Source organism: Oenanthe melanoleuca, chromosome 13 (assembly GCF_029582105.1).
Source record: "Oenanthe melanoleuca isolate GR-GAL-2019-014 chromosome 13, OMel1.0, whole genome shotgun sequence".
Lineage (NCBI taxonomy): Eukaryota > Metazoa > Chordata > Aves > Passeriformes > Muscicapidae > Oenanthe > Oenanthe melanoleuca.
This window is the reverse complement of record NC_079347.1, coordinates 6097253-6118542: the sequence shown is the minus strand read 5'-3', so window position 1 is coordinate 6118542 and position 21290 is coordinate 6097253. Positions and strand designations below refer to the sequence as shown.

General features: G+C 60.5%; 2 protein-coding genes across 7 annotated transcripts; both read right to left on the bottom strand.

Moving 5' to 3' along the window:
* Window positions 1–35: 35 nt before the first annotated feature.
* Window positions 36–4726, bottom strand: PRR7 (proline rich 7, synaptic). 5 transcript variants are annotated; one of them, XM_056502389.1, is made up of 3 exons: window positions 4425–4726; window positions 797–1446; window positions 36–667 (listed from the first exon to the last, which is right to left on the bottom strand). In XM_056502389.1, exons 2-3 carry the CDS (start codon window positions 1098–1100, stop codon window positions 279–281), a joined length of 693 nt encoding a protein of 230 aa, XP_056358364.1. In that variant the 5' UTR covers window positions 1101–1446; window positions 4425–4726; the 3' UTR covers window positions 36–278. The 5 variants fall into 5 exon arrangements, with proteins under 5 accessions (XP_056358364.1, XP_056358362.1, XP_056358363.1 ...); XM_056502387.1 differs by lacking the exon at window positions 4425–4726 and adding an exon at window positions 3120–3255 and having other exon boundaries at window positions 36–694; XM_056502388.1 differs by lacking the exon at window positions 4425–4726 and adding an exon at window positions 3120–3255.
* Window positions 4727–6046: 1320 nt separating this feature from the next.
* Window positions 6047–21011, bottom strand: GRK6 (G protein-coupled receptor kinase 6). Of its 2 annotated transcripts, none has more exons than XM_056502381.1 (16): window positions 20893–21011; window positions 17826–17921; window positions 15177–15289; window positions 14798–14875; window positions 14495–14595; window positions 13182–13274; window positions 12825–12888; window positions 12168–12308; window positions 11304–11494; window positions 10517–10554; window positions 10290–10379; window positions 9997–10205; window positions 9598–9735; window positions 9245–9382; window positions 8979–9113; window positions 6047–8188 (listed from the first exon to the last, which is right to left on the bottom strand). In XM_056502381.1, exons 1-16 carry the CDS (start codon window positions 20942–20944, stop codon window positions 8183–8185), a joined length of 1683 nt encoding a protein of 560 aa, XP_056358356.1. In that variant the 5' UTR covers window positions 20945–21011; the 3' UTR covers window positions 6047–8182. The 2 variants fall into 2 exon arrangements, with proteins under 2 accessions (XP_056358356.1, XP_056358355.1); XM_056502380.1 differs by having other exon boundaries at window positions 6047–7442.
* Window positions 21012–21290: the final 279 nt, after the last annotated feature.

Below are 21290 nucleotides of genomic sequence, written 5' to 3'. Positions count from 1 at the left end.
GCGGTCCCACCATGCCAGCCCGCCAGGAGGCAAACCCGAGCCACAAACTTTTATTCTCAAACTGTAACAAACAAAAAATTTAAGAAACAGAGCAGAGTCCGGGTCCCCAGCGCCCCCGGCCATGGTGGGGCCGGCGGGGGCCAGACGGGGAACCAGCCCCTTCCGCGCCGGCGGCGATGGCCCGCGCCGGGGCGGGTGTCCCTGGGGTGACACGAGCAACCGAAGCCCCCCACCCCCCCAGGTGCATGGCAAGGTCCGGGCGTCCCCCGTGGCCGCTGTTAGACAGCGGTAGTCCTGCCGAAGAGAGGCATGGAGACCGGGAGGTGCCAGGGTCCCGTCTCGTAGGTGTCCCTGCTGCTGAGCTCCGAGTCCGTCCAGCTGGGAAACATGCGTGGGGAGCACTCCTGCTGCAGGTAGAGGTCCGGGCAGGCAGGGCCGGGGCTGGCTGAGCGGGGCAGGTGCAGCGCTGAACCGTAGCCGGCGTCCAGGAAAAGGGGTTTGTAGCTGGGAGGCTGCTCCTGCTTCTCCAGCCGCTCATGGCTCAGGAAAGGGGCGTTGATTTTGCGGTAGAGCCCCCTCGTGTCCATCAGCACCTCGCTGTACGGCGGGGGGGGCTCCGCCATCAGCAGCGCCTCCTCATAGCACGGCGGCTTTGACAGGTCCGACTCTGCAAGGCAAAGCCCCCCCCGGACCCCTGCTGCCGTCAGCGCTGCGCCCCGGCTCTCACGTCGTATCCCCCCCAAAACAGAGGCAGGCACGTGCTGCGGGGATGCGAGAGCCCCTCCCTGCTCCTTACCGTGCCGGCAGCTCCAGGGCCGGGGGGGTGGGATGTGGTGGGGGTGGTGATGGTGATGGTGGGGCTCGAGGCGGAGGCGGTGGGGAATGGCGATGCCGGGGGGGCTGCCCCCGTAACCCTCGTAGTGCAGCGGCTCCATCTCCAGCGCGCGCAGGCTCTGCTCCCGCAGCCGCTCCTCCTGCTGCCGCTTCACCCGCCGCCGCAGGTAGCTGCAGAAGCAGCACAGCAGCACGATGAGGCCCCAGATGAGCCAGAAGCCCGCGAAGCAGGTGAGGAAGGTGTAGGTGCCCTGGGACATCACCATCTTGGCAGCCGGCCCCGGGGGGAAGGCCCCCGCCTCTCCCTGCCCTCGGGATGGGGGGACGGGATGCTCAGGGTGGCGGTAGGGTCAGGGAGGACCCGATGCTGTCAGGGCCGCCGAGGGCATCTCCGGGGGCCGTGCCCGGCGCCGTCTCCTCTGGCCCGCGGGGCGAGCCTGCCGTCAGGGGTCCGTCCTCGCCATGGAGCTGGGGGGGGCTGGAGCGGGTGGGTCAGGCCTGGGTGCGCCGGGCGGGCGGCGGGGCGGGGGGCCGGCGGGGCGGGCGGCGGGGGGACGGGGCTGCCGGGGTCCCGCTGCCCATCGCTGGGGGGGGACCGCCGGGGTGGGGGCCCTGCAACGAGACAGACGCGAGCGTGAGCGACACGGAAACGTGGACGCCCTGTTCCCATGGTGACTCGCTCCACATGCGCCGCAGCGCCCGCAGCCAGGGGGAACCGTGCCTGGCACCCCGTGCACCCCCAACCATCTCCCCCACGGATGCAAACCTGCGCAGCCCCCCTATAGAATTGCCCAGAGCACTGCTGGGCACCCTGGGGTGGGAGATGGATGCTGTGATCCCACAGCATCATCTTCAAGATGACAGAGTGGCCAGTGGGATCTCCTTTTGTCCACCCAGTGCACCCTAAATTGGCTGCTGAGCCCAGGCGGTTCATCCCTGTGCTGCCACACAGGAGGGTGACCCGGGGAGAAGGAGGGACACAAGCAGAGGTGCCAGCTGCCTGCGGCACGTGGCGCTCACAGGTGCACGTGCACCGAGGCCATCGCTGGCCTCACAGCCACCGGGGACGGTGGCATCCCAACGCGGCAATGCAGGGCCGGGGTGGTCGTGATGGGAACCATCACCTTTGCCCTTTACGCAGGGTGACCATTCGGCAAGCACCAAATGTCAACGGTGTGTGCCAGGGGCAGGTCTGCTGCTCAGTGAGCAGCAGCAGCACCCATGGGTGCTCGCTGGCAGGCACGTAAGCACCAGTCAGGATTCTCATTATCGTGGTTTGGAAGAAAACGGGCTCGGCAGCAGGGAGGAGGGTGAGCCTGGAGCGACAGCAGCCGAGGGCTGGTGACCAGGGCAACACCATCACTCCCTCGGAGAAGAGATGCTGGGTGCTCCATCACCCTGTGGTGCAGAGCCACGCTGCTGGCAAGGGACCACGGCAGGGCCACCGGGTGCTGAGGGTGCCGGCGGGGCCGCAGGGCCGAGCCCGGCGGAAGGAAGAAGCGATGGGAAGGAAGGAACCGGGAGCCCTGACCACGCTCCGGCGGGCAGCGGGGGCTGCTCCATCACGCAGACAAACGCGTGGGCTGAGGAAGCGCCGGGATGTGGGTCTTTGGGGAGGGGGTGCTCTGGCTGAGGCCAGCTCGGTTCGGGCAGCGCTCGCCACATCGGCTGCAACAGGCTCCGCGCCGGCAGCCTGGGCATCCCCGGGGAGGAGAGGTACCGTGCGAGAAGAGCCGTGGGTCGAGCCCCGGGATAATGGCCGGGGGAACACCGGGAAGCGGTGCAGGGCGGGCTGGCGGCGCCGCGGACCGGGGGCGTTCGTAGCTGGGGCGTGCGGGGGGAGCGGGGCTGCCGAGGACGTGCGGGCTGGGGGAGGAGCGGAGCCGGGCTGGAGACACTCACGCCGGCCGGAGAGCGGAGCGGTCGCCGAGCCGGGCCCCGCCGGTAGCCCCGGGCCACGCCGCTGCCCCCGGTTGCGGCCTGGGGCCCGCTGCCCGCATCATCCCTGCCCGGTGTCTCCGCGGAGAGGGTGACACGCCGGCGGGGAACCTCCCCGCTCCCCGTGTCGGGCGCGGCACCCCTTCCTCATCCTCCTCCTCCTCCTCCTCCCCCGGGGCGCGCGCCCGCCGGGGCCGGACGGGAGATGCGCGCCCCGGTACGCGCCGCGCACCCCCGCCGCGGCCCCCGGTGGCGGCAGCCCCGCGCGCCCCCGCCCCGGCCCCGCTGCCCCCGCACCGCGCAACAGGCGGAGGCGCCGCGCCCGCTCCCTCCGCGGCTCCCGTTACCGGCGGCGGCGGCGCACGTGGCTCAGGCGGCGGGCGGCGGCTCCATAGGGCGGCGGGGGAGGGGGCCCGGTGCGCGCCCGGTGCGCGGCGCCGCCGCCGCCTCCCGGCGCTGCCTTTGTCTCCGGTGAGCGCTCCCGCGCCGCCGCCGCCCCGCCCGCCCGGGCTCCCGCCCCGCCGCTCCGCTCCGCCCTCGGCTCGGGGAGGGATCCGCGGGCCCCCCGCACCCCCCGCCCCGGGACCCGCCGCTGCTCGGGGGCTACCGGCCGGGCATCGGTACTGTCACGGGAATCGCCCCCCTCACCTTTGGGGAACGGCGGCGGGATGCCGGTGGCGAGAGGGCCGGGGCATCCCCGGCGGTGGCCGCGGGAGCCCCACGGAGTGGGGGCCGGGGATTCCCGGGTAGCGGCTCCCGGTCCGGGTGGGGTGAGGGCGCTGCGGTGCCCGGTGGGGTGGTGCCACAGGCTCCCACAGTCGGTAGCCCTGCACTCCCCCTGGAGATAACCCTGGGGGTGCTGCCACCGTTCCCCCAATGCCATCCCCAGCCTTCTCAAGGAGTGACAACTGCCTGCTCCCCCGGGTGTCGGGCAGCACAGGGACACAGGCAGGAAGAGCAGCGCGCTGACAAGACCTTACCAGCCCGTGGCACAGCCCACCTGGCCACTGCAGTGAGACACGTGGCTCTGCAAGGCAGGGGTGCCAGCCTGGCCCCCCAGCACAGCGAGGGGCCGAAATGGCACTGGGTGTCCTGGGGTCACCCTGCTCCCTTGGGTGCCATACCCCCAAGCAGACCCCTCGCCGGCCTGGCCTGGGCAAGTGTCCCTGACCTAGGGCTCCCCCAGCCATTCGCCATCGAGTGGTTGGCACCAGCTCTTCTCTGCTGTAACTGAGGCCGGTGGTCGTGGCCCCCATGGGAGACCCCTCTGGCTCCTCCGGACTGTGCCAAGCTTGGGGTCCAGCGTCCCTGCTGTCCCTTTGCTGCGCCGTGGGGCTGTGCCAGGAGCGGGGCAGCGCAGTTTTAGGGTGGAGCCGTGCCAGATGCGGGTGGGTGATGGGTGTGGGTGCCCCACGGAGGCCACGACCCCGCCGCCGTTTCTTCCCCGTGGGCAGGGTGGCAGGCGCCCGCTGCGGCTGCACACACGGCGCATTGTTCTGCCGGGGCCCGGCCGGAAGGACTTCCTCCATCCCAGCCAGGGGATGACCTGGGCGATCCGGGTGCTGGCAGCCCGCTCCCGCCACGGCCGGGCACAGCGGCTCCGATGTCCGGCCAAGCCCCACCGAGCCCCCTCGGCTCTGGCCCCGACTCACCTTGCTGGAACTCGCCTCCTGCGATCCGACCTCACAGCGCGGCCACGGCAGCCGGGCTCTGCCGGCTCGGTGGTTGTGGGGGTGCCCCAGCAGCACCCAGGGCGGGCAGGGGGCTGCGGCCATGCGGGGGGGCCGGGATGCTCCCTTGAGGCATGGGGACCGCAGGGATGGGGGGCACGGTGGGGCCCTCCGGCATCATCAGGTCAGGGCAAGGGCGGGCGAAGGGAGCCAGGCCTCCGGCCCCGCCAGCGCCGGGGGCCGGGAGCTGCCTTCCCCTTCCCCTTCTCCCCACGGCGGCGGGGGGAGGCAGGCGGGGGAGCGCTCCCCGAGCCACATGGTGGGCTGGAGGAGGAGCCGTTGCCCAGGCAACAGCTGAGAGCATCCTTCACCCCTGAAAATGGTGTGCGGAGCTGCTGCCACAGCCCCATGGTGTGGGGCACTGCTCAGGAACCCCACGGCTCGCCTGTAGGGTCCAGATCCACCCACTCTAGCTCTGGACATATACCAGCATCGCCCCACCTGCATGCTGCTACCCCCCAGCAAGGACAGGGATGGAAATGAGACATCTTCAAATGCTAGGGCACCACTGGGCTGGTGGGAACAGGCAGAGCCACTTCCCTGCCCTGCTCACGGCTGGCCACGGCTCTGTTCACCCCCTGGCCCTGCCCCAGAGCCAACCTGAACATGTGACAGACCCATGAACACGCTGGTGACCCCAGGACCTTGGTGCCAAGGTGCTGTGACCCAGGCAGTGCCAGGAGGGCAGCACAAGGATCCTGCCTGGTGTGTTTGGAAAAGCAATCCCCTGGCAGTCCCCATCCCCCTGCCTGCCTTCCTTCCTTCCTTCCATGGCTGCAGAAAATTCCTGGATTTTACCCCAAGATGCCCCCTCTGAGTGTGAGAACTCCTCCTCGGCCCGCTCCCATAGCAACTGTTCCCTAGCTACCCGGCTGCACTTGCTATTCTCATCCCAGTGCAGCTGCGTGTGGCCCCCCCGTGCTGCGCACGGGGCTGTGGCCGCTGCCGCCAGCCCGGACCCCAAACCCCAAACCCACCCTGCATCCTCGACCAGGCTGCTCCCCCATGACTGCTTCACCCTTGGTGACCGTCGTGACCCTCACCCCGTGTCACCCTGCAGGGTGTCCCCTTGGAGGGGCTGTTCCTTGGGCTAAGGAGCAGCACTCTGTGCTGCCACAAGGTTCCCATTCATGGCGGCCCCCCTGAAGCAGTAATTCACCATGACCAAAGGGCAGCAGGGCTCTGTCCTGGCCCCACAGCACACCTGGGACAGCCCAGGAGGGACTGTGCTGGGGATGAACATACCCCAGAGGGGACCACAGCAGGCACAAGCATCCCAATACCACAAGGCCTCAAACCTGTCATGCTGACCCAAAAGATGCAGCAGAAGACACTGAGGGTCATCTGTGATACTCAGGGCTCAGCCAGTATCAGCCTTTTTGCCCTGGAGAGCAACCCCAGTCCTTTCCTGCAGGACAGGAGCACCAGCAGAGCCCATCACAGCCCAGAAATGAGATCCCTGCTCCCCTTCTTATGGCCACCAACCCCATATGGCCCAGAGCAGGCCCCCCATGACATGACAGCAATACAAGGCACAGCAAATCTTTACATTTAACAAAAGGTTAAAAATTTAAATACTCTCCAACTTTAGTGCAAGGCAAGCAAATGATACCACAGGTCCAAGTAGGTGCTCAGCCCCCCTGGGGGGCCTGGCTCAGAATGAGCAGAGGCAGCAGCACACGCACACACGTGTGCACACACACACCGAAAAGGGACAAGTTATTGCTCAGGACACAGCTGGGACAAGTGTACACAAGAGGGGACAGGACAAGCTGAATGGAGAGGTCGGCTGATCCCCACAGAGGGCTCCCGCCCATGGCTGCAGGAGTTGTGCTGGCTCCCCAGAACCCCTGGGGACACACACTAAGCTGGTCCCAGCCCACTCATCCTTGGGTCACAGCTTCACATGACCCTGGGAAGGGACATTTCCCTTCACCACAGCTTTGCTCCCTGAGAGCAGGGTCCTTCATGTGTCTGCTCCTCCACCACTGAGCTGGGCCTGGGGACGGCCACACCTCTGCAAGGCACTGGTCCAGAGCTGATGGAATCCTGCAGTGTGCCAAGGACCAGACCAACCCTCTGGCCACAGCAGCAGCAGGTGCCTGGGAGTGGCTGTGTCCTGCTGTGCCAGGGGTCTGGACAGGAGCTCGGGATCAGATCACCAGAGCTGGCAGCACATGTGAGACGAGGCAGGAGGCAGCAGGCTCCAGCAGACAGGGACAAGAGGACAAGGCAGTGACACTCTGCTGCCAGGACGCAATGGGAGACACTTTGGCACAGCTTTCCTGTGCCTGGGGGCTGAGCAATGGACTCCGCTGGAGCCAGGACACCTCAGCACGGCCAGAAAGGTCCAGGAAAGATGATTAAACACCTCAAGGCACAGAAGGCCTCTGTCCAGGACTCCCTGGAACCGTCGCTCCTCCCATAGGAGGACATTTGTGCCTGTGACAGGGTGGGGGCAGCGCAGGCCCCCACCCATAGATTAAAAACCGACATGTGATATGTACAGACCGACATATATAAATATACATCAAACCTGCGGCGCCGCTCCAGCACCGTGGAATGTGTCAGCAGAGCTGCTCCAGCCTGGCCTGGGCCCACGCCGGCACCATCCCTCCCTCCCTCCCTCGCACCCTGGGCCTGGGACGGGAGCGGCAGCAGCACCATCCCAAAGTGGCAGATTTGGAAGCATCCGGGTTTTGTTTAGGGCTTGCCCATGGTCAGAGGCGCCTCCACCCGAGCCATGTGCTGCTGCCAGCCTTGGAATCATCCTCACAGTCTTCAAACACAGACATATAAAACTGTAAACAAATCCACCTTGCGGGGCCGCTGCGACCGTGTCCTTCAGGCTGGGCGCTCGGGAGAGGCAGGGGGTCCCAGGGCTGTGCTCTACAGCCGGGTGGGCTCTTCCTCGCTGTCGCTGCAGTTTCCACAACAGTCCTGAAGTCAGAAGGGCAAGGAGGAGGGAGGGAGAGAGGAGCACAGCAAGCAGAGGGTGAGCATGGTCATACACCCCAGCCTACAGCTGCTCTCTGGCAGGGATGGGCCAGGCCCCCCCCCCCAGCCTGTGTGTGGGAGAGCTACATGGAGGCAAGGGGCTGGAGGGGACCCCCAAACTGCAGAGAAGAGCCCAGCTGCATCTGGAGGTTCAGCCCCTGGCAGACAGACTGGTGAGCACGCAGCTGGCTAGCTCAGAAGCTGTAAGGAAGCTGGGCTCCAGGGAGTGCAGCCACCCAGGGACACAAGCTCAGTGCAGAACAGACGCTCGGCCCCGCTCAGGGCTCAGCTGGCCACAAAAGCAGCTGAAGCCCTTTCTGCTGAAATGGGAGTCTGAGCATGGGGCAATGCCAAACCCTTCACAGTTTCTCAACCCTTCTGTGTGTCCCGGACATGCGGAGAGGAGTGAAGGGAACTTCCCACAGCCCTCTGGGAGCAGAACTCCCAGCAGCGGCAGTGCAGGGGCAACTCTGGCTCAAGCTGAGGGCAAGGCCTCCCCCACAAAGGCAGCAAGAGCAGGGATGCTGGATTAGTGGCTCAGGGGGCAGTTAGAACAACAAGCAGGTTGTGCTCTGCCAGGGGAAGGGAACAGGCACTGAAGGATAACACTCCTCTTTCCCAGATCTTGCCATGTCCGTGGGCCACCGGGTATTTCCCTGAGCAGAGCAGCCAGGAGTGACTGCTCACCTCTGGAAAGAGAAAACATGTGGGAAATCACAGCTCAACCCCTTCTACAAACAGCTGCCCATCCTCTGGCAGGTCCTGCCTGCCTCGGGAAGGGCTGGGTATCCCCAGAGCTGACTCTGGCTAGGGCAGCCACTGAACTGCAAAACACAGCTCAGAGCTTGCCAAGGAGCAAGAGTCAGCACCAGGTGGCTGAGTGGGTCCAGAGCCAACCACATTGGACTTCTACAGCTGCACACAGCTGCTGAGAGGCAGCAGCACAGGCTTTGCCAGGCCTGGAAAGAAGGCAAAGACTGTCCCGGGCAGAGGAAACAGGCAGACAAACAAGCCCTCAGCAGCTGCAAGATGTTTTTGTTCTCCTCATCCCTCGAAAGAGCTGCTTCTGCCTGGCTCAAGATCTGGCAGAAGTGCTCTGGGGAGCTCAGACAGCCCATTCCAAGAGCAAGGATTTGTTCAGGGATGGTATTATTCATGTCAGAGGGGAGATGATTTAATATTTTAGAGTCTTCGGCATCTCTCTGCCTGGGTAATTCCAGCATGTTTAGCCAGGATACTCCTTCCCAGCCCTTTGACTCCCCCAGCATGGAGAGTGCCAGCCAGGCAAGGGCTGGCTCCCTGCAGCCTTGCATGGGTGCCCATGAAAGCCCTAGGGTGTGGGCACCCAAAACTAGGGGAGATTGCTCACTCACTGCCCTCTCATGCCCACCTCACTGCCAGATCTGCCTTGCACAGGCAGGAGCAGGATCACTGTTGCTGGGAGGCTGCCTGGGGAAGAAAAGCTGGGCAAACCCTTACCTGTCTACTGAACAAGCGCTGGAGTAACCCTTTTTTGGGCTGTGGAGAAGGCTGCCCTTTCCAATCCAGGTCTGGGGGCACTGTGCCATCTGTGCTAAAGACATTCAGCTCCTTAAAACACTCTGTCTCGATCATCTGGAAGAGGGAAAAGAAGGCTGCAGCAACTGCCTCATGGAGCCCATCACCAGCAGAGCATGAGAGCAGAAGGGGCAGCACAGCAACACTGCCCTCAGCCATGGTGGGCACAAGCAGGAGAAAAGACCTACCTCGTTCTGCCAAGGAATGGGCACGCTCCCTGTAGCAAACTTCTGGTAAAAGTCATTGTCTGTGGGCTCCAGCTCTACTCCTTTCACCGTGGAGAACTGCTCAATGTCCAGAACATCCTTGCAGTAGATGGCCTGGGGCTATGCAGCACAAAGATTGCTCTAATGCCAGGCTCCACCTTGATGCCACCACCTCCAACTGTTGCTCGTGGCCAAGCCAAGGCCACCTCTCCCTGCAGCCCAGAGCTCACTGGACCCCTGTTCTGCCAGTCCAGGTCCCATCTCCCCATACCAGGGCTCCCTCTTCCCTTGACAGCAGCAGAATCTGAAAAGGTCAGGAACAGATGGGCACTTACATCTGGCTTAAAGGGAGGGTCCAGCATGCCTGCTTCCAGCCTCCTGAAGTTGAGGTGCTTGAAGAGAGGGTGTTCCTTCACTTCCTTGGCCCCAGCTCCTCGGCACCCCAGGCGCTCCAAAGGGTCTTTGCACAGGAGCTGTGACACAAGAGAAATCAATGTCCTGGGTGAAGGGTGCTCTGTGCAGGAGCAGCCCTGGGCTCCTGCAGTGTATTCTAGGGAGAGCACAGGCCTGCTAGGCAGCTGGGCAAGGAGTGAAGGTACTCTGAACCCTGCCGTGCTGCCTTATCAGAGACAAGGGAAGCTGTCTGTCACCTCTGCAGGGTGCATGATGCAGATGTTCTGCTGCTGCATGCACAGAAGTGGTGGGAGTGAAGGGACAGGGCTGCACAGCCATACCATGGTGCACAGGGAGCGGGCGCAGGGCGAGAACTTCTCCGAGTATTCTTCCTGCACTTCCTTCACCAACCGCTCCACCTCCTCCCGCTTGATCTTCTTCTTGCGCTGCTGGAAGGGGGACTGGCCCTCGATCATCTCGTACACCAGGCAGCCCAGAGCCCACCAGTCCGGGCTGAACGTGTAGCGCTCGTTCTTCACCACCTCCGGAGCTGCGGAGGAGCGGGGGTGAGGGAGGTGTGGGGGCAGGGAGAGCACATCTTCTGAACCCCTCTGCTTAAATCGGGGTCACTCACCCATGTAGCCAACTGTCCCCACCCGGCCCTTGATTGTTTGGCCCTCGGGCACGTGCACAGCTAGTCCCAGGTCTGAGATCCGGATGTGACCTGCACAGAGGAGGGGACAAGTGAACAGGAGAAAGTCAAGGGGCAGTGTTTGAAGCTGCCAAAAACACAGGGTAACCCTGGTTCAAGCAGAGTAAGAAAAAACTCAGGCTCACGGCTCCTCTTGACCCTGCACTCACCATGGTCATCCAGTAATATGTTCTCTGGCTTCAGGTCCCTATGAGGGAAGGAACTTGATTAGCAAGAAGCCTGCTGTCAAAGCAAAGGACACAAGCAACAGCCACATCTCAACAAGTCACAGATAGCAACTTTAGGATGCAATACCCCTGTCTCAGGTACACAGATAATCTCCTCGTCACCCTCTGACTCAAAGCTCATTCTGCAAGCTCTCCCCTCCTTCAGAGAGATGGAACACAACAACCTTCAACCCTCTGCAGTGAGCCTGAGGATGGTTCCCTCTTTGCAGGTACAGAACTCACTATGGGACAGGCCATACAAGTGAGAAGGAGCAGAGGCTTCTCTGCTTATCCTGCCCCAGGGCAAGGAAACACCAGAAGGGACTTCCTGGCCAGTGTTTAGCCATGCTATCGTAACACTGTGAGTACAGTCAGTTGACTTGTTTTCCCTCCTCCCCAGCTCTGGAGCACATTGGGGCAGCCTACCCTCCTTTGTTCTAGTGTCAATACTGCCCAGGGAGTTCAGTGCCTGCCCTGAGACATTCACAGCACAATCACATCCTGTTCTTGGCGATCATTTACCAGCACAAGGAAGCCAAGCTAAGGTCTCCCTTTCTCCCACAAGATCAGCTTTCTGTTCCCAATTCCTCTCACTCAGCTCTGTGCTGCTTTCAAGCCTGAGCTTATTTTCTTGAGCAGATAGACCCAGCTGGGCTGGTAAGAGCAGCAGGAACCCTCTTGCTGCTGCAGGCCCTACAAGCTCTCCCAGCAGGGAGCAGGCAGCACGCACCTGTACACTATCCTCTCCTGGTGCAAGTCCTCGAGGCCACAGCAGATCTCAGCAGCATAGAAAGCTGCCCGGGGCTCCTCGAAACCAGCCTCTCCCATGTGGTAGATATGGAACTTGAGGTCCCCTCCATTCATGAGGGTCAGCACTAGGCAGAGAGCATCTTTAGTTTCATATGCATAGGCTAAGCTCACCTGCAATTCAGGGCAGAAAGGCTGTTAGAAGACACAGCTGGAAGAGGGAGGTGCCCACACTCCCATGGACACTCTGCCACCCAAGTAGCCCCTCACAGGCTCAGGGCTGGGCCTTTGCCAGCAGAGGAGGAACTGTGTGAACCCAGAGAGGACACTGCAGTACCCAGCAGTCCCATCACATCCCCAGCTTTCCTCAGACAGGGAGGACACTTCCCTGGGCCAAAGCTGCTTCCCCCCAGGAGCAGGAAGAACTCAGCAGCACCTGATGAACTCTCTGCAAAGGGAGGTTCAAGCTTTCCACACCTCAGTGGACAGAGTCCCCAATCACACAGCTCAGGCCTGGGCTTCTTCCCACCCCACTGTCTGGAGAGACAGTTCTCACTGTCTACTTGTGCCCCAAAAATCACAAAAACACCAGATGGGTGTTTGAGTCAGACTCTGGGGGCATTTACAGCATGTTGTGAATGTAGTAAAGGTCCAGCCTTGTGAGAGATGTGCAGCCACCAGAACTCTGCACTATGGGCAGAGCCTGCTCCTGGCTCTGACCCTGCACCATGGGCAGAGCCTGCTCCTGCCTCTCCACACCAGGTAAGGAGCATAGAGGTGCCAGGCTGGCTGGTTGGAGGAAGAATCCAGCATCACAGCAAAGTGAGAGCAATTCCTATGTACTTACTACAAACCTACTGTTCACTTTTTCCAGGATCTGTTTTTCATTCAGGGCCATGGCTTCTCCCTTCCTCTTTTTGATTCGTTTCTTCTCCAGTTTCTTGCAGGCATACATCTTCCCTGTGGCACGCACTTGGCAGGCACACACCTGGAGGGTGTGAAGCCCATTGTCAAAGCAAAGACATAGGTAACAGTGACAGCTCCAGATGTTACAGAGAAGCAGGAGCCAGCTGTAATGACTCTAACACCTTCAGCAGCACCATGGCTGGTGCCTGGGAAGACAGAAGGCCACTCCATAAACAGAAAAAAGCCTGGCAGGAAGTTTTCTTCCTGCAGGAAGTTTGCTCTGTTGAGGGAAACAGACCTGACTGCCCAGTTAGCAGAAAGCACCACAGGGCTCGTGCTACCAATCCTGCACAGCACCTCCCACACCTCCAGCACCTGGAGAGAGGTGAGCTCCTGCCTCTCAGGGAGAGCTGACAGGTCAACAGGACCCAAAACACAGCCCAGCACAGGGCCCCAACAGCCCACCCAACCAGCAGCACCTGCCTCCAGATGCTGGAGCAGCTTGTGGCACCCTGATGGCCAACCCGGGTCAGCCTCTGGCAGCAGGCAACAGAGGCTGCCTGGAACCCTGAATGCAGAGGAAATGGTGGTTACTCACCTCCCCAAAACCGCCCTTACCCAGCACACGGTACTGGCGGAAAGTGTTTTTGGTCACTGGCTGCCTGTGAGGAAAAGGAAACCAGAGTGAGATGTGAGCAATGACAGAGCAGGGGCTGAAGCCCAAACCACCTCCATGCCTTTGGCCTGACAGACTGTGGCTCACCCCAAACCCCTGCTCAACCAGGCAAGGCAAGCAAGGCTGGGGCTGCTGCTGGTGCCAGTAAGGAGCCCTGAGGGACAGCAAAGGCCAGGCTCTTGGCTCCTGCCAGGGCCCAGCACAGCAAGGAGCCCAGAAACACTGCAGGCAGGCTGTGTGAGGAGGGTGCAGGATTCCCAGGGGTGAGGGGAGCGTTACCGTTCCAGCCATTTCCACTGCAGGAAGCGACTGAAGTACAAGCTGTCGAGGTAGTCAGCAAAAGGAGCCACACTCAGGTAGTCGTGGATAAGCCTAGGAGAGAGCAGAGCCAGCACGGTTCCTGAGAGCTGAACACAGCCCTGCAAAAAGCCAGCAGCCCCAGGAAAGAGGTGAACAGCCCCAAAATGCTGTTCACTTTGCCATCCCTCACCCACACAGCCCAGGCCCAGAAAGCCCTGCTCCATGCTAAGCCTGGTGCAAAAGGAAGGTGTGTTGGAGGCACCACTGTGACAAATGCAGCGCCCTGGGACCTGGCTGGCACTGCTAATTGTGGCCTCCTGGCACCAGCCAAGGCTGCAGGACAAAGGGGGACAATGGGACTCTGCAATTGCCCCTCTGCTCACAGGGCAAACGTGCACACAAGGCTGTAATCAGCTGCTAGCAAAATTCAGCACCAGGCACTGAGCTGTTCACTATCAGATGAATATCCAGCACAGAAGGCCACAGGGGATCCTGCTCCAGAGAGCTAACTGTCTTGGAGAGCTGTGCCAGGGCTGCCCAGCACAGTGAGGAGCCTTAGACACAGTGTCTAGACTGGAAACACGCATCAAGGAGAAGCGGATGGGCTCTCCCCTTTCAGAGCTTGCCAAGAGCAGGCAGGGCCCAGCCCGGAGGCTCTGCATTCAGACTCCACACTGCTTACCACACACGGAGCTAACACTCCCCAGAAGACTGCAGCAAATGTGTTGCCACAGCCCTGCACTCAGTTAGGCAACAATCTCCAGCTACTGTGAAGGGAGGGGTGAGGCTGCAAGCCTGGTTTGCCCAAGAGCTTCCGCTTCACACGCGGAGCCAGGACCTCGGCCACTGCTTCTGTGATGGGAACAGAGGTGACCTTAGACCCCTGCAGCAACAGCCAGGGTAACCCAACCACAACAGCCACTTCTGCAGCCAGTGGGACAGGACAGCTGGCACAGAATGCAGCTATTGGCTCAGCTTGGCAGGAGCCTACAAGATCCTGGCACAACACTGGGAATAGCACTGGTATAGGGTCATCCCAAATGCCAGCTCTGACTGGGAAGACTGACAGAGGTTTCTGCAGCAGCTCATCACTCCCACAGCACAAGATATCCTTGTGCTCACTTTCCTGGAGCTGGGCTGCAAACTGCTGGCTCAAAACTCCCCGGGCCCCAGCCTTAGCACCAGCTCTCACTCTCCCAGAGGAAGGGACCACAGGGGACAAGGTGAGTCAGCTGCAGCATCATTCCTGTGCCATGTGTGACCTGCAGGCACAGCTCAGCCCTCCAACTTACTTAGTGCATTCCTTGAAGAGCTCCTTGGAAGGTTCCTGCTCCAGCCTCTCACAACAGGCATCCACCAGTTGTGAGGGAACTTCAGGCACATGGTCCTCACTCTGGGGACAAATGGATGGAGTCAGACATAGGAAACAGAGCCCAAGAGTCCAGTTTAGGGTCAGTGGGCAAAGCAGTATGGTGCCTTGTGAGGTGGTGTAGTGGCTCAGCATGTTGGATGTGGCAGAATATTTGGGCAATGCCAGCTGTTGGCTTTCCAACTGTTCTACCCTTGCAGGCAGCAAACACAGCCCTCTTACTCACGTTTGGCTTCAAGTACTTTTCAATCAGCTGCTGCCCACATTCCTTCCTCTTCTCATCTGGAGCCACTTCGTACCCTGCCTGGAGAGAGCAAACAGTGGGAGGGGCAGGTCCAGCCAGAAACCCAGCCTTACTACTGGGTAACAGCTGTGGAGCAGGAACACCCTCTGCCCAAAGTTTCCCATGCTTTCCTTGAAAACCAGATCTCCAGCAAACACCTCCCTAAGCAAAGGCCCAGCCTTATTTGGGCTCCTACTCCCAGGTTTTTCCTACAGGAAAACCCTATGTGCCCAGAAGAAACTGCTGGAGCACCCAGCCAACCAGTTCATGCCCAGGAACATCCCTGTCTCCCCCAATGAAGCCTGATGGGCTTTGCTCTCACCACAGCATCCAGGAACTTGACGCAGCGGGAGAGCTCGGGGCGCGTCTCGCAGAACTGCCGGAAGAGCATGTGCCCGATGGGCTGCTTCTCGCACAGGCTGTGGTAGTCTCGCTCTGCAAACCAGGAGAAGGTCACAATGCCAAATCCCAAAGGGGCAGTCCCAGCCCACCACCCTGGTCAGGCAACAGTGGGGGTACTGTGACTCCTCAGCTGGGCTGCTGACAGGTCCCACCAGCCTGAGACTCTCAGGACAGTGAAGCACATCCAGTGGGAGAAGGGATGTTGCTGAGGTTTTACATTCCCCTATGGAAGACCCTCTTCCCTGTAAGAGGATTGACCTGCTGTTCTGTTCAGCCTGAACCTCTTGCTCCTAGCAAAGGACCTCCATAACAGCTGCTTGCCTAAAAGCTCTCTTCTCTCTCCCCAGAGATCGACCAACTACTCCAGACACACAACTCTCCTTAGAAATGAGGAACACACCAAGCTTATCTCAAGGCAGATCTTCCAGGCCTAGAGTTGTTTTGATGACTCCTTCAAACCACTTGTGTTCCCAAAGGCCCTGCTGCAAGCAGCAGCATCAAAATGGGAGGCACCATTCCCACAGATGCCTTGCTGATATGCACACAGCAGTCACAACTCCCCCCTCCACGGGACAGACACTTGCTTTTACATCAACTCTTGCAGATTATTCCTACCTCTCTCTGAGCTCTGGCAGCCCAAGCACAAACACTGACTATCCAGAGCACTTTCAGTTCTCTGCTTTTTTCCTCCCCTTCCACTCAGGAGACGCTGTCTGATCGCAGGCCAGGACACATTTCTATGACAGCCAGTGCCACCAAGGGCTGCGGGCTGCCTGCAGCACAGATGTGCAGCCACCCAGGGGATCCCAGTGCTGGGTACTCCCAGCCTTCCCCTCCCTGTGCAGCAGTTTCTCCCAAGGAAGCTGCAGCTTCCTGAGGGTGCAGGAGAGTGCAGAGCCAGGGAGGCTGTGGTGGGGGAGGAGGTGGCCTCACCAGCTCCGCCGCACCAGCCGGTTTCCTCGTGTCTGCAGGGGAAGGAGTTCCCTTCAGCTGGGGAGGACCAGAATCTGCTGTCGGTGAGATCAGAAGCTTTCAGCTGCCCTGGTTGCTGCCCAGGCTCACACGAGGTTACTCCCTGTGGTCAGGGCACAACAAGCTTAATTCTTCAGTGGGCAACCAGCCCACTGTGCTCACAGTCCTGCCAAGACTCTGGAATAGGAAAGGAACGCTTTTCCAGCAGGCTGTGAGGTGAAAAGAAAGACATCCCAGCCAAAGAGTGCCCAGGCACACGGAACAGGGTCATCTCTCCCACGGTAAAACCAAGTGAAGCTGCTGCCACCTGGATCAGAGCACTTCTCACGTGCCTCTCCGAGGGGAAGTGAGACACGGGTGGTGACAGCCAGTGGCTGGGAGGGACTTGCTTCCCAAATCTTCACAAGGTCACTGTCCTGGATAGCAGGACAGCAGACAGAGAGACCACCAGCACTCATGTTGACAAACGGGTGAAGTTCAGTGCTGGAAAACACCACGACAGCCACAGGAAGGGTGGCTGCAGGCACAGGATGGACAAGATTTGAAGGAAAGCTCTCCTGAGGACATTGCAAGTCAAAGAGACAGAAGGGTTTGGATGGTCAAGACGGGAGCTGCAAGGAGAGCCCAAGCCAGATCCCAGTTCAGCTCTCAGACTTTGCTCCAGAGAAGCAGCCAGCAGCAAATCCAATGCTGGAGTCTCCATACAGTCACATCTGGCTGTGAAGCCATCCCTGAGAGATGGTGCACGAGTTGTGTAGCAGAGAGAGGTGGGGACAGCCTGCACTGGGCTGCTGTGAGCTTGAGGGTTACAGTGTGGATGAGTGAAGTTGAGTTTCTCCAAGTACTACGGTTCCATGGGGCACAAAGGACTGCCAGGACTGGAAAACCTGGGCAGGGCAGAACTGGGAATGTGAGCTGCAGAGACCTCCTAAACCCATTCGTTTCAGTGACACTTGCTCTGAAACAAGGCCAGTGCTGTGCCACTCTCCAGCTGGCAGCTGAATCTGGATTGAAAACTTAAACAAGCTCTCCTCTTCCCAGGAAGCAAAACACTTGTACCCTCTGTGCCCCAAAACAATTTCACATGATCTCAGGACCAAGCCTGCTGCACAAACAACATTAAAACCATGAAGAGTACAAAGTACAGAGTAAAGACGACAGGCCAAGCCCTGCTCAACACCAGTTCTCATCCACTCCACACAGTAAGAACCCAGTTTGCCTGAGAAGAGCTACTGCTTGAATTTTAGAAGCTGAGGTGTGTGGAGTTGAGCTGAATCCAGCCAGGGAGAACAGAGAATGTTAGCAGGACCTTTGTTATTTTTGCAAAGGCACCCCAGAGTCACACTCCAAAACTCTGCAGCATGGAGTAGTCATGTTTCCATGCTTGCACACAGAAGGTGATGTTCCCCTAGTGAAGCTCCTCAGAGTCTTGCAGCTGAGTGGCTACATCACCAGCCACTTACCTACCCATTATTTCCTCCCTACACTCTGAACTCCAAGTAATCCTGGCTGGGATTTCCCCTTTTCTATGTCCCTGACACACAGTTTGGGATGCACAACTCCCACCCACCAGCTCCCACCCAGCCCTGCAGCTCACCCAGGGTTTGCCGAAGGTCCTCGCACAGGCTGATGTGGGGGAACTGCAGCATCTGGCGCCATTTCTTGCTCTTGCCTTTCCGGTTTCCTCCACCACCTGCAGGGCACACAAAATCAGTACCGTGAGTCAGGAAGCAAAGGTGTTTGACTGTACCCTAGCCTTGCCTGAGGAAGGAGCCTCTCTCAAAGTCCAGGCAAGGAAAACGAGACCAAAGTGGTGCCACCATCTCCTGGCGGGACAAAAGTGTTGGAGGCTCGATTGTAAAATGGACAGACCAACCTCTGGCTGCTGAACAAATCGCAGACAAGAACATGAAGACCTTTCATGATGGGAGAATCCCACCAGGGGCAGAAGTCCACAGCCACAGCAGTTCTTGGCTCCTAGGCTTATCCCCAGCACCTCTGCATAACTAATCACCCCTCCAGGCCATGCCTTGCTTGGTGTGAAGCTCTTCCTGCTGCAGTAAAGACGTTCATGCACCTACTCATTCCAGACTGATTGCTTACTCCAGGGAGGGGCTCTCAGAGGGAGGACATGAAGCTGGGAGACAGGAATTCCTACTCTAATCCTGGCTTCACAGACAACTCGCTGCATTGCCTGGGGCTCATCACTGCAGTTTCCCACCTGTGAAGTGGGGACACTCCCACCTTTCTCCAGAGATAAGCAAGCCTCAGAAAATCCAGATCCAAGAACCAGGTATTATTCCAGCTTCAGCTACTGGAGTAAATGCCCAGTGCTCTAGGACAGGGTGGGAAAGCTTCTAGATAGACCAAAAAATTTACATCATAGGAAGCACTAAGTACGATCGGTGGGATCAGCCAACCTCCAGGGATTGCTTTCCCAGTGCCAACACACACAATTTCCCACCTCTCTTTGGAAATTCATTAAATCACCCTGCCAAAGTGGTCGGGCCAAGAGTTGGGCACAAGGCCCGGCCTTCTGAAATCACAGAGGGGCTGAACATAATTTATCAGCTCTTGAGAAACACTTTCATAACACTCTCCTCCACTGAGATACAGTTCAGCCCCAAACCCTAGACACAGTCCCCGGGCACGCAGCTCCCTGTGCCGCAGGAGGCCAGGCAAGGTGGCATGGGGCCATCCTGGCCAGCTTCATGTGGTGCCAGCCCCAGGCCCGAGCCCCTGGCACGCCGTGGGTCCCTGCACTGCATCTGCCCCGCAGCAGCAGCAGCTGGGCCGCACGATTGTACAAACTCAGGAAGGAAGTGACTCAAGGGTAAGCAGGGCTGGAAGAAACCAGCGGCGCAGACACCTTCTTGTCAGCGACAATGAAACGGATGGGGGCAGCGAAATGAGGGCAGGGGAGGACAGGCCACCCTCACCCCGAGGGAGCTCAAGGAAAGGCAGAGCAAAGCCCCACAGCACCCGGAGGTTGCGTTTCCTTGAGTTGTTTGCTTTGAAAGGAGGCTCCAGCACCCTTCACTCGTGGTTCTCCCCCGCCCTCCCAGCACTGCAGCCAACAGTCCAGCGGAGAGCTGGGCTCCTGCTCAGCAACCTCCCAGCACCCCTGGTTTGGGGATGGGGCAAGGGGTGGGCTGCCTCCACCCAGAGCTCACCAGGAGCGAGTTTCAGGGTTGGGTGATGCATGAGAGCTGGTCCACTGCCCCCTGTCAGGGGAAGGGGACAAGGATCCTTCACCTTCCTGGGGCCAGACCAAACATAGGGCATGGTCATGCTGTGGCAGCAGCTGAAGGTGGGTGTCATCAGCCTCTCAGCACATCCCAGCTCAGCTCTGCACTCTAACAACAACCTAGGAAGCTCCAAAAACGCCAGGCTGGAGCAATGAACCCAGCCCTGTTAGATCTGGCCTGCAAAGAAGCTCTCTGAGCTTATCCAGCGGCCACCATGGCCACCCAGCCACAGGTGGGAGAGCCACGGACAGGCAGCATGGACACCTACAGTCCTCACAGCCCAAGAACCACCTGGCACAAGTGTGACACTGGGTTGTTTCTGCCTGCAAACCACCGAGGGAGAGCCACCAGCAGAGCACCAGGAGCAGCTGCCGTCCAGCAGCTCCTGTTGCATGAGTGCCAAAACTCCATTCCCCAAGGGCACAGCAGGAGCCAGTCTCCGGGTCACTCCTTGTGAAGCTGGGCCTCGTGCCTGGAGGTCACAAACCCCACTGCTTGGTTCTGAACCAAACCTTGCCATTATGAACCCGAACGTCATGGTCCACCACGGTCACTGTACCAGGAGTACTTACACTCAGCCTGGTTTTCAAGCAGCTTGGAAATGTTTCTGCCCGTGCAAATTTAATTTTGCTGCTTTTTGCTCCCACAAATCTAATCTCCACAGCTCTCTAACTGGATTTCAGCGGGTCTCTCAGGCTCCAGGATGGCTCGGTCTGGCCAACTGCACACCACGGGACAGGGAGGACTGTACTTCTCCACCACATACGCGATCTAATGAATACATCGATGCCTGGCTGAACGATCTTCTGTGCAAAGGACCAGGCTCCTGTGTGCGACTTCCCATCCCCTCCTGAGGCTTCTCCAGGCAGCTCGCCTGCATCTTCAGGACAGCCCGGTTGCTGCCAGGCTGCATCCCACAGGGGGCCCTGGAATTCCGCGTGTCCCTGGAGCGGTGGGAGTGCTGTGGGCCCGCAGCAGAGCTCCAGGAGCCCCGCAGATCGGGGCTGGTGTGAAGGCGGCAGACGGGCGGGGCTCCCCGCCGCAGTTTCGCGATCGGCCCGTGTGTGGGAAGCAGCAGTTTACCGGACTGAAATCAACTTTTGTTTTCTCCTAGGGCACTCAAAGCTGCCTCTCCCCGGTGCCAGAGGAGCTGGAGCAGCCTGTGGAGCGGGCAAGGCGGGAGGCAGACGGGGCGATCTGCACCGGACAGGCAGCGAGGCCGCCGGCAGGGAGCTCAGCACAGCACAGCACCGGGACACCCCCAGCCCGGACGGGGCAGCCCAATGCCTGTGCCCAGCCCGCGCCGCCACCTCCCCGCTCCCCGCCAAGGCCGCGATGCCCCGGGAGGGACCGCCCCGGCGGGGCCCGCAGCCCGGGCCTGCCGCCCCGCCGGCTCCGGTGCGCGGCGCCGCTCACCTTCGCGGGCCTTGAGCAGGACGGTGTTGGCGACGATGTTCTCCAGCTCCATGGGCCCGCGGGCGCCGCCGCCTCCCGCCGGCTCCGCTCCCCGCGCTCGGCCCGCGCCCGCCGCCGCTCGCCGCCGCCGCCTGGCCCCGCCCCCCGTGCCCCTTCCGGCCAATCCCTGCCCTCGCTCCTCCCGCGCCGCGCTCCCATTGGGCCGTCCCCTCAGGAAGCCCCGCCCCCTCCACAGCGCCACCGCCCTCCCGTTGGACACTGGAGGTGCGGCGGGCGGGGCGGGACCACAGCAGTGACGTCATCAGAGGGCTATCAGCGAAGCGCTGCCGAGACGAGGGGGCGGTCGCTGATTGGAGAGCGAGATGTCAGTCAGGGGGCGCCGCGAATGGATTGGGAGA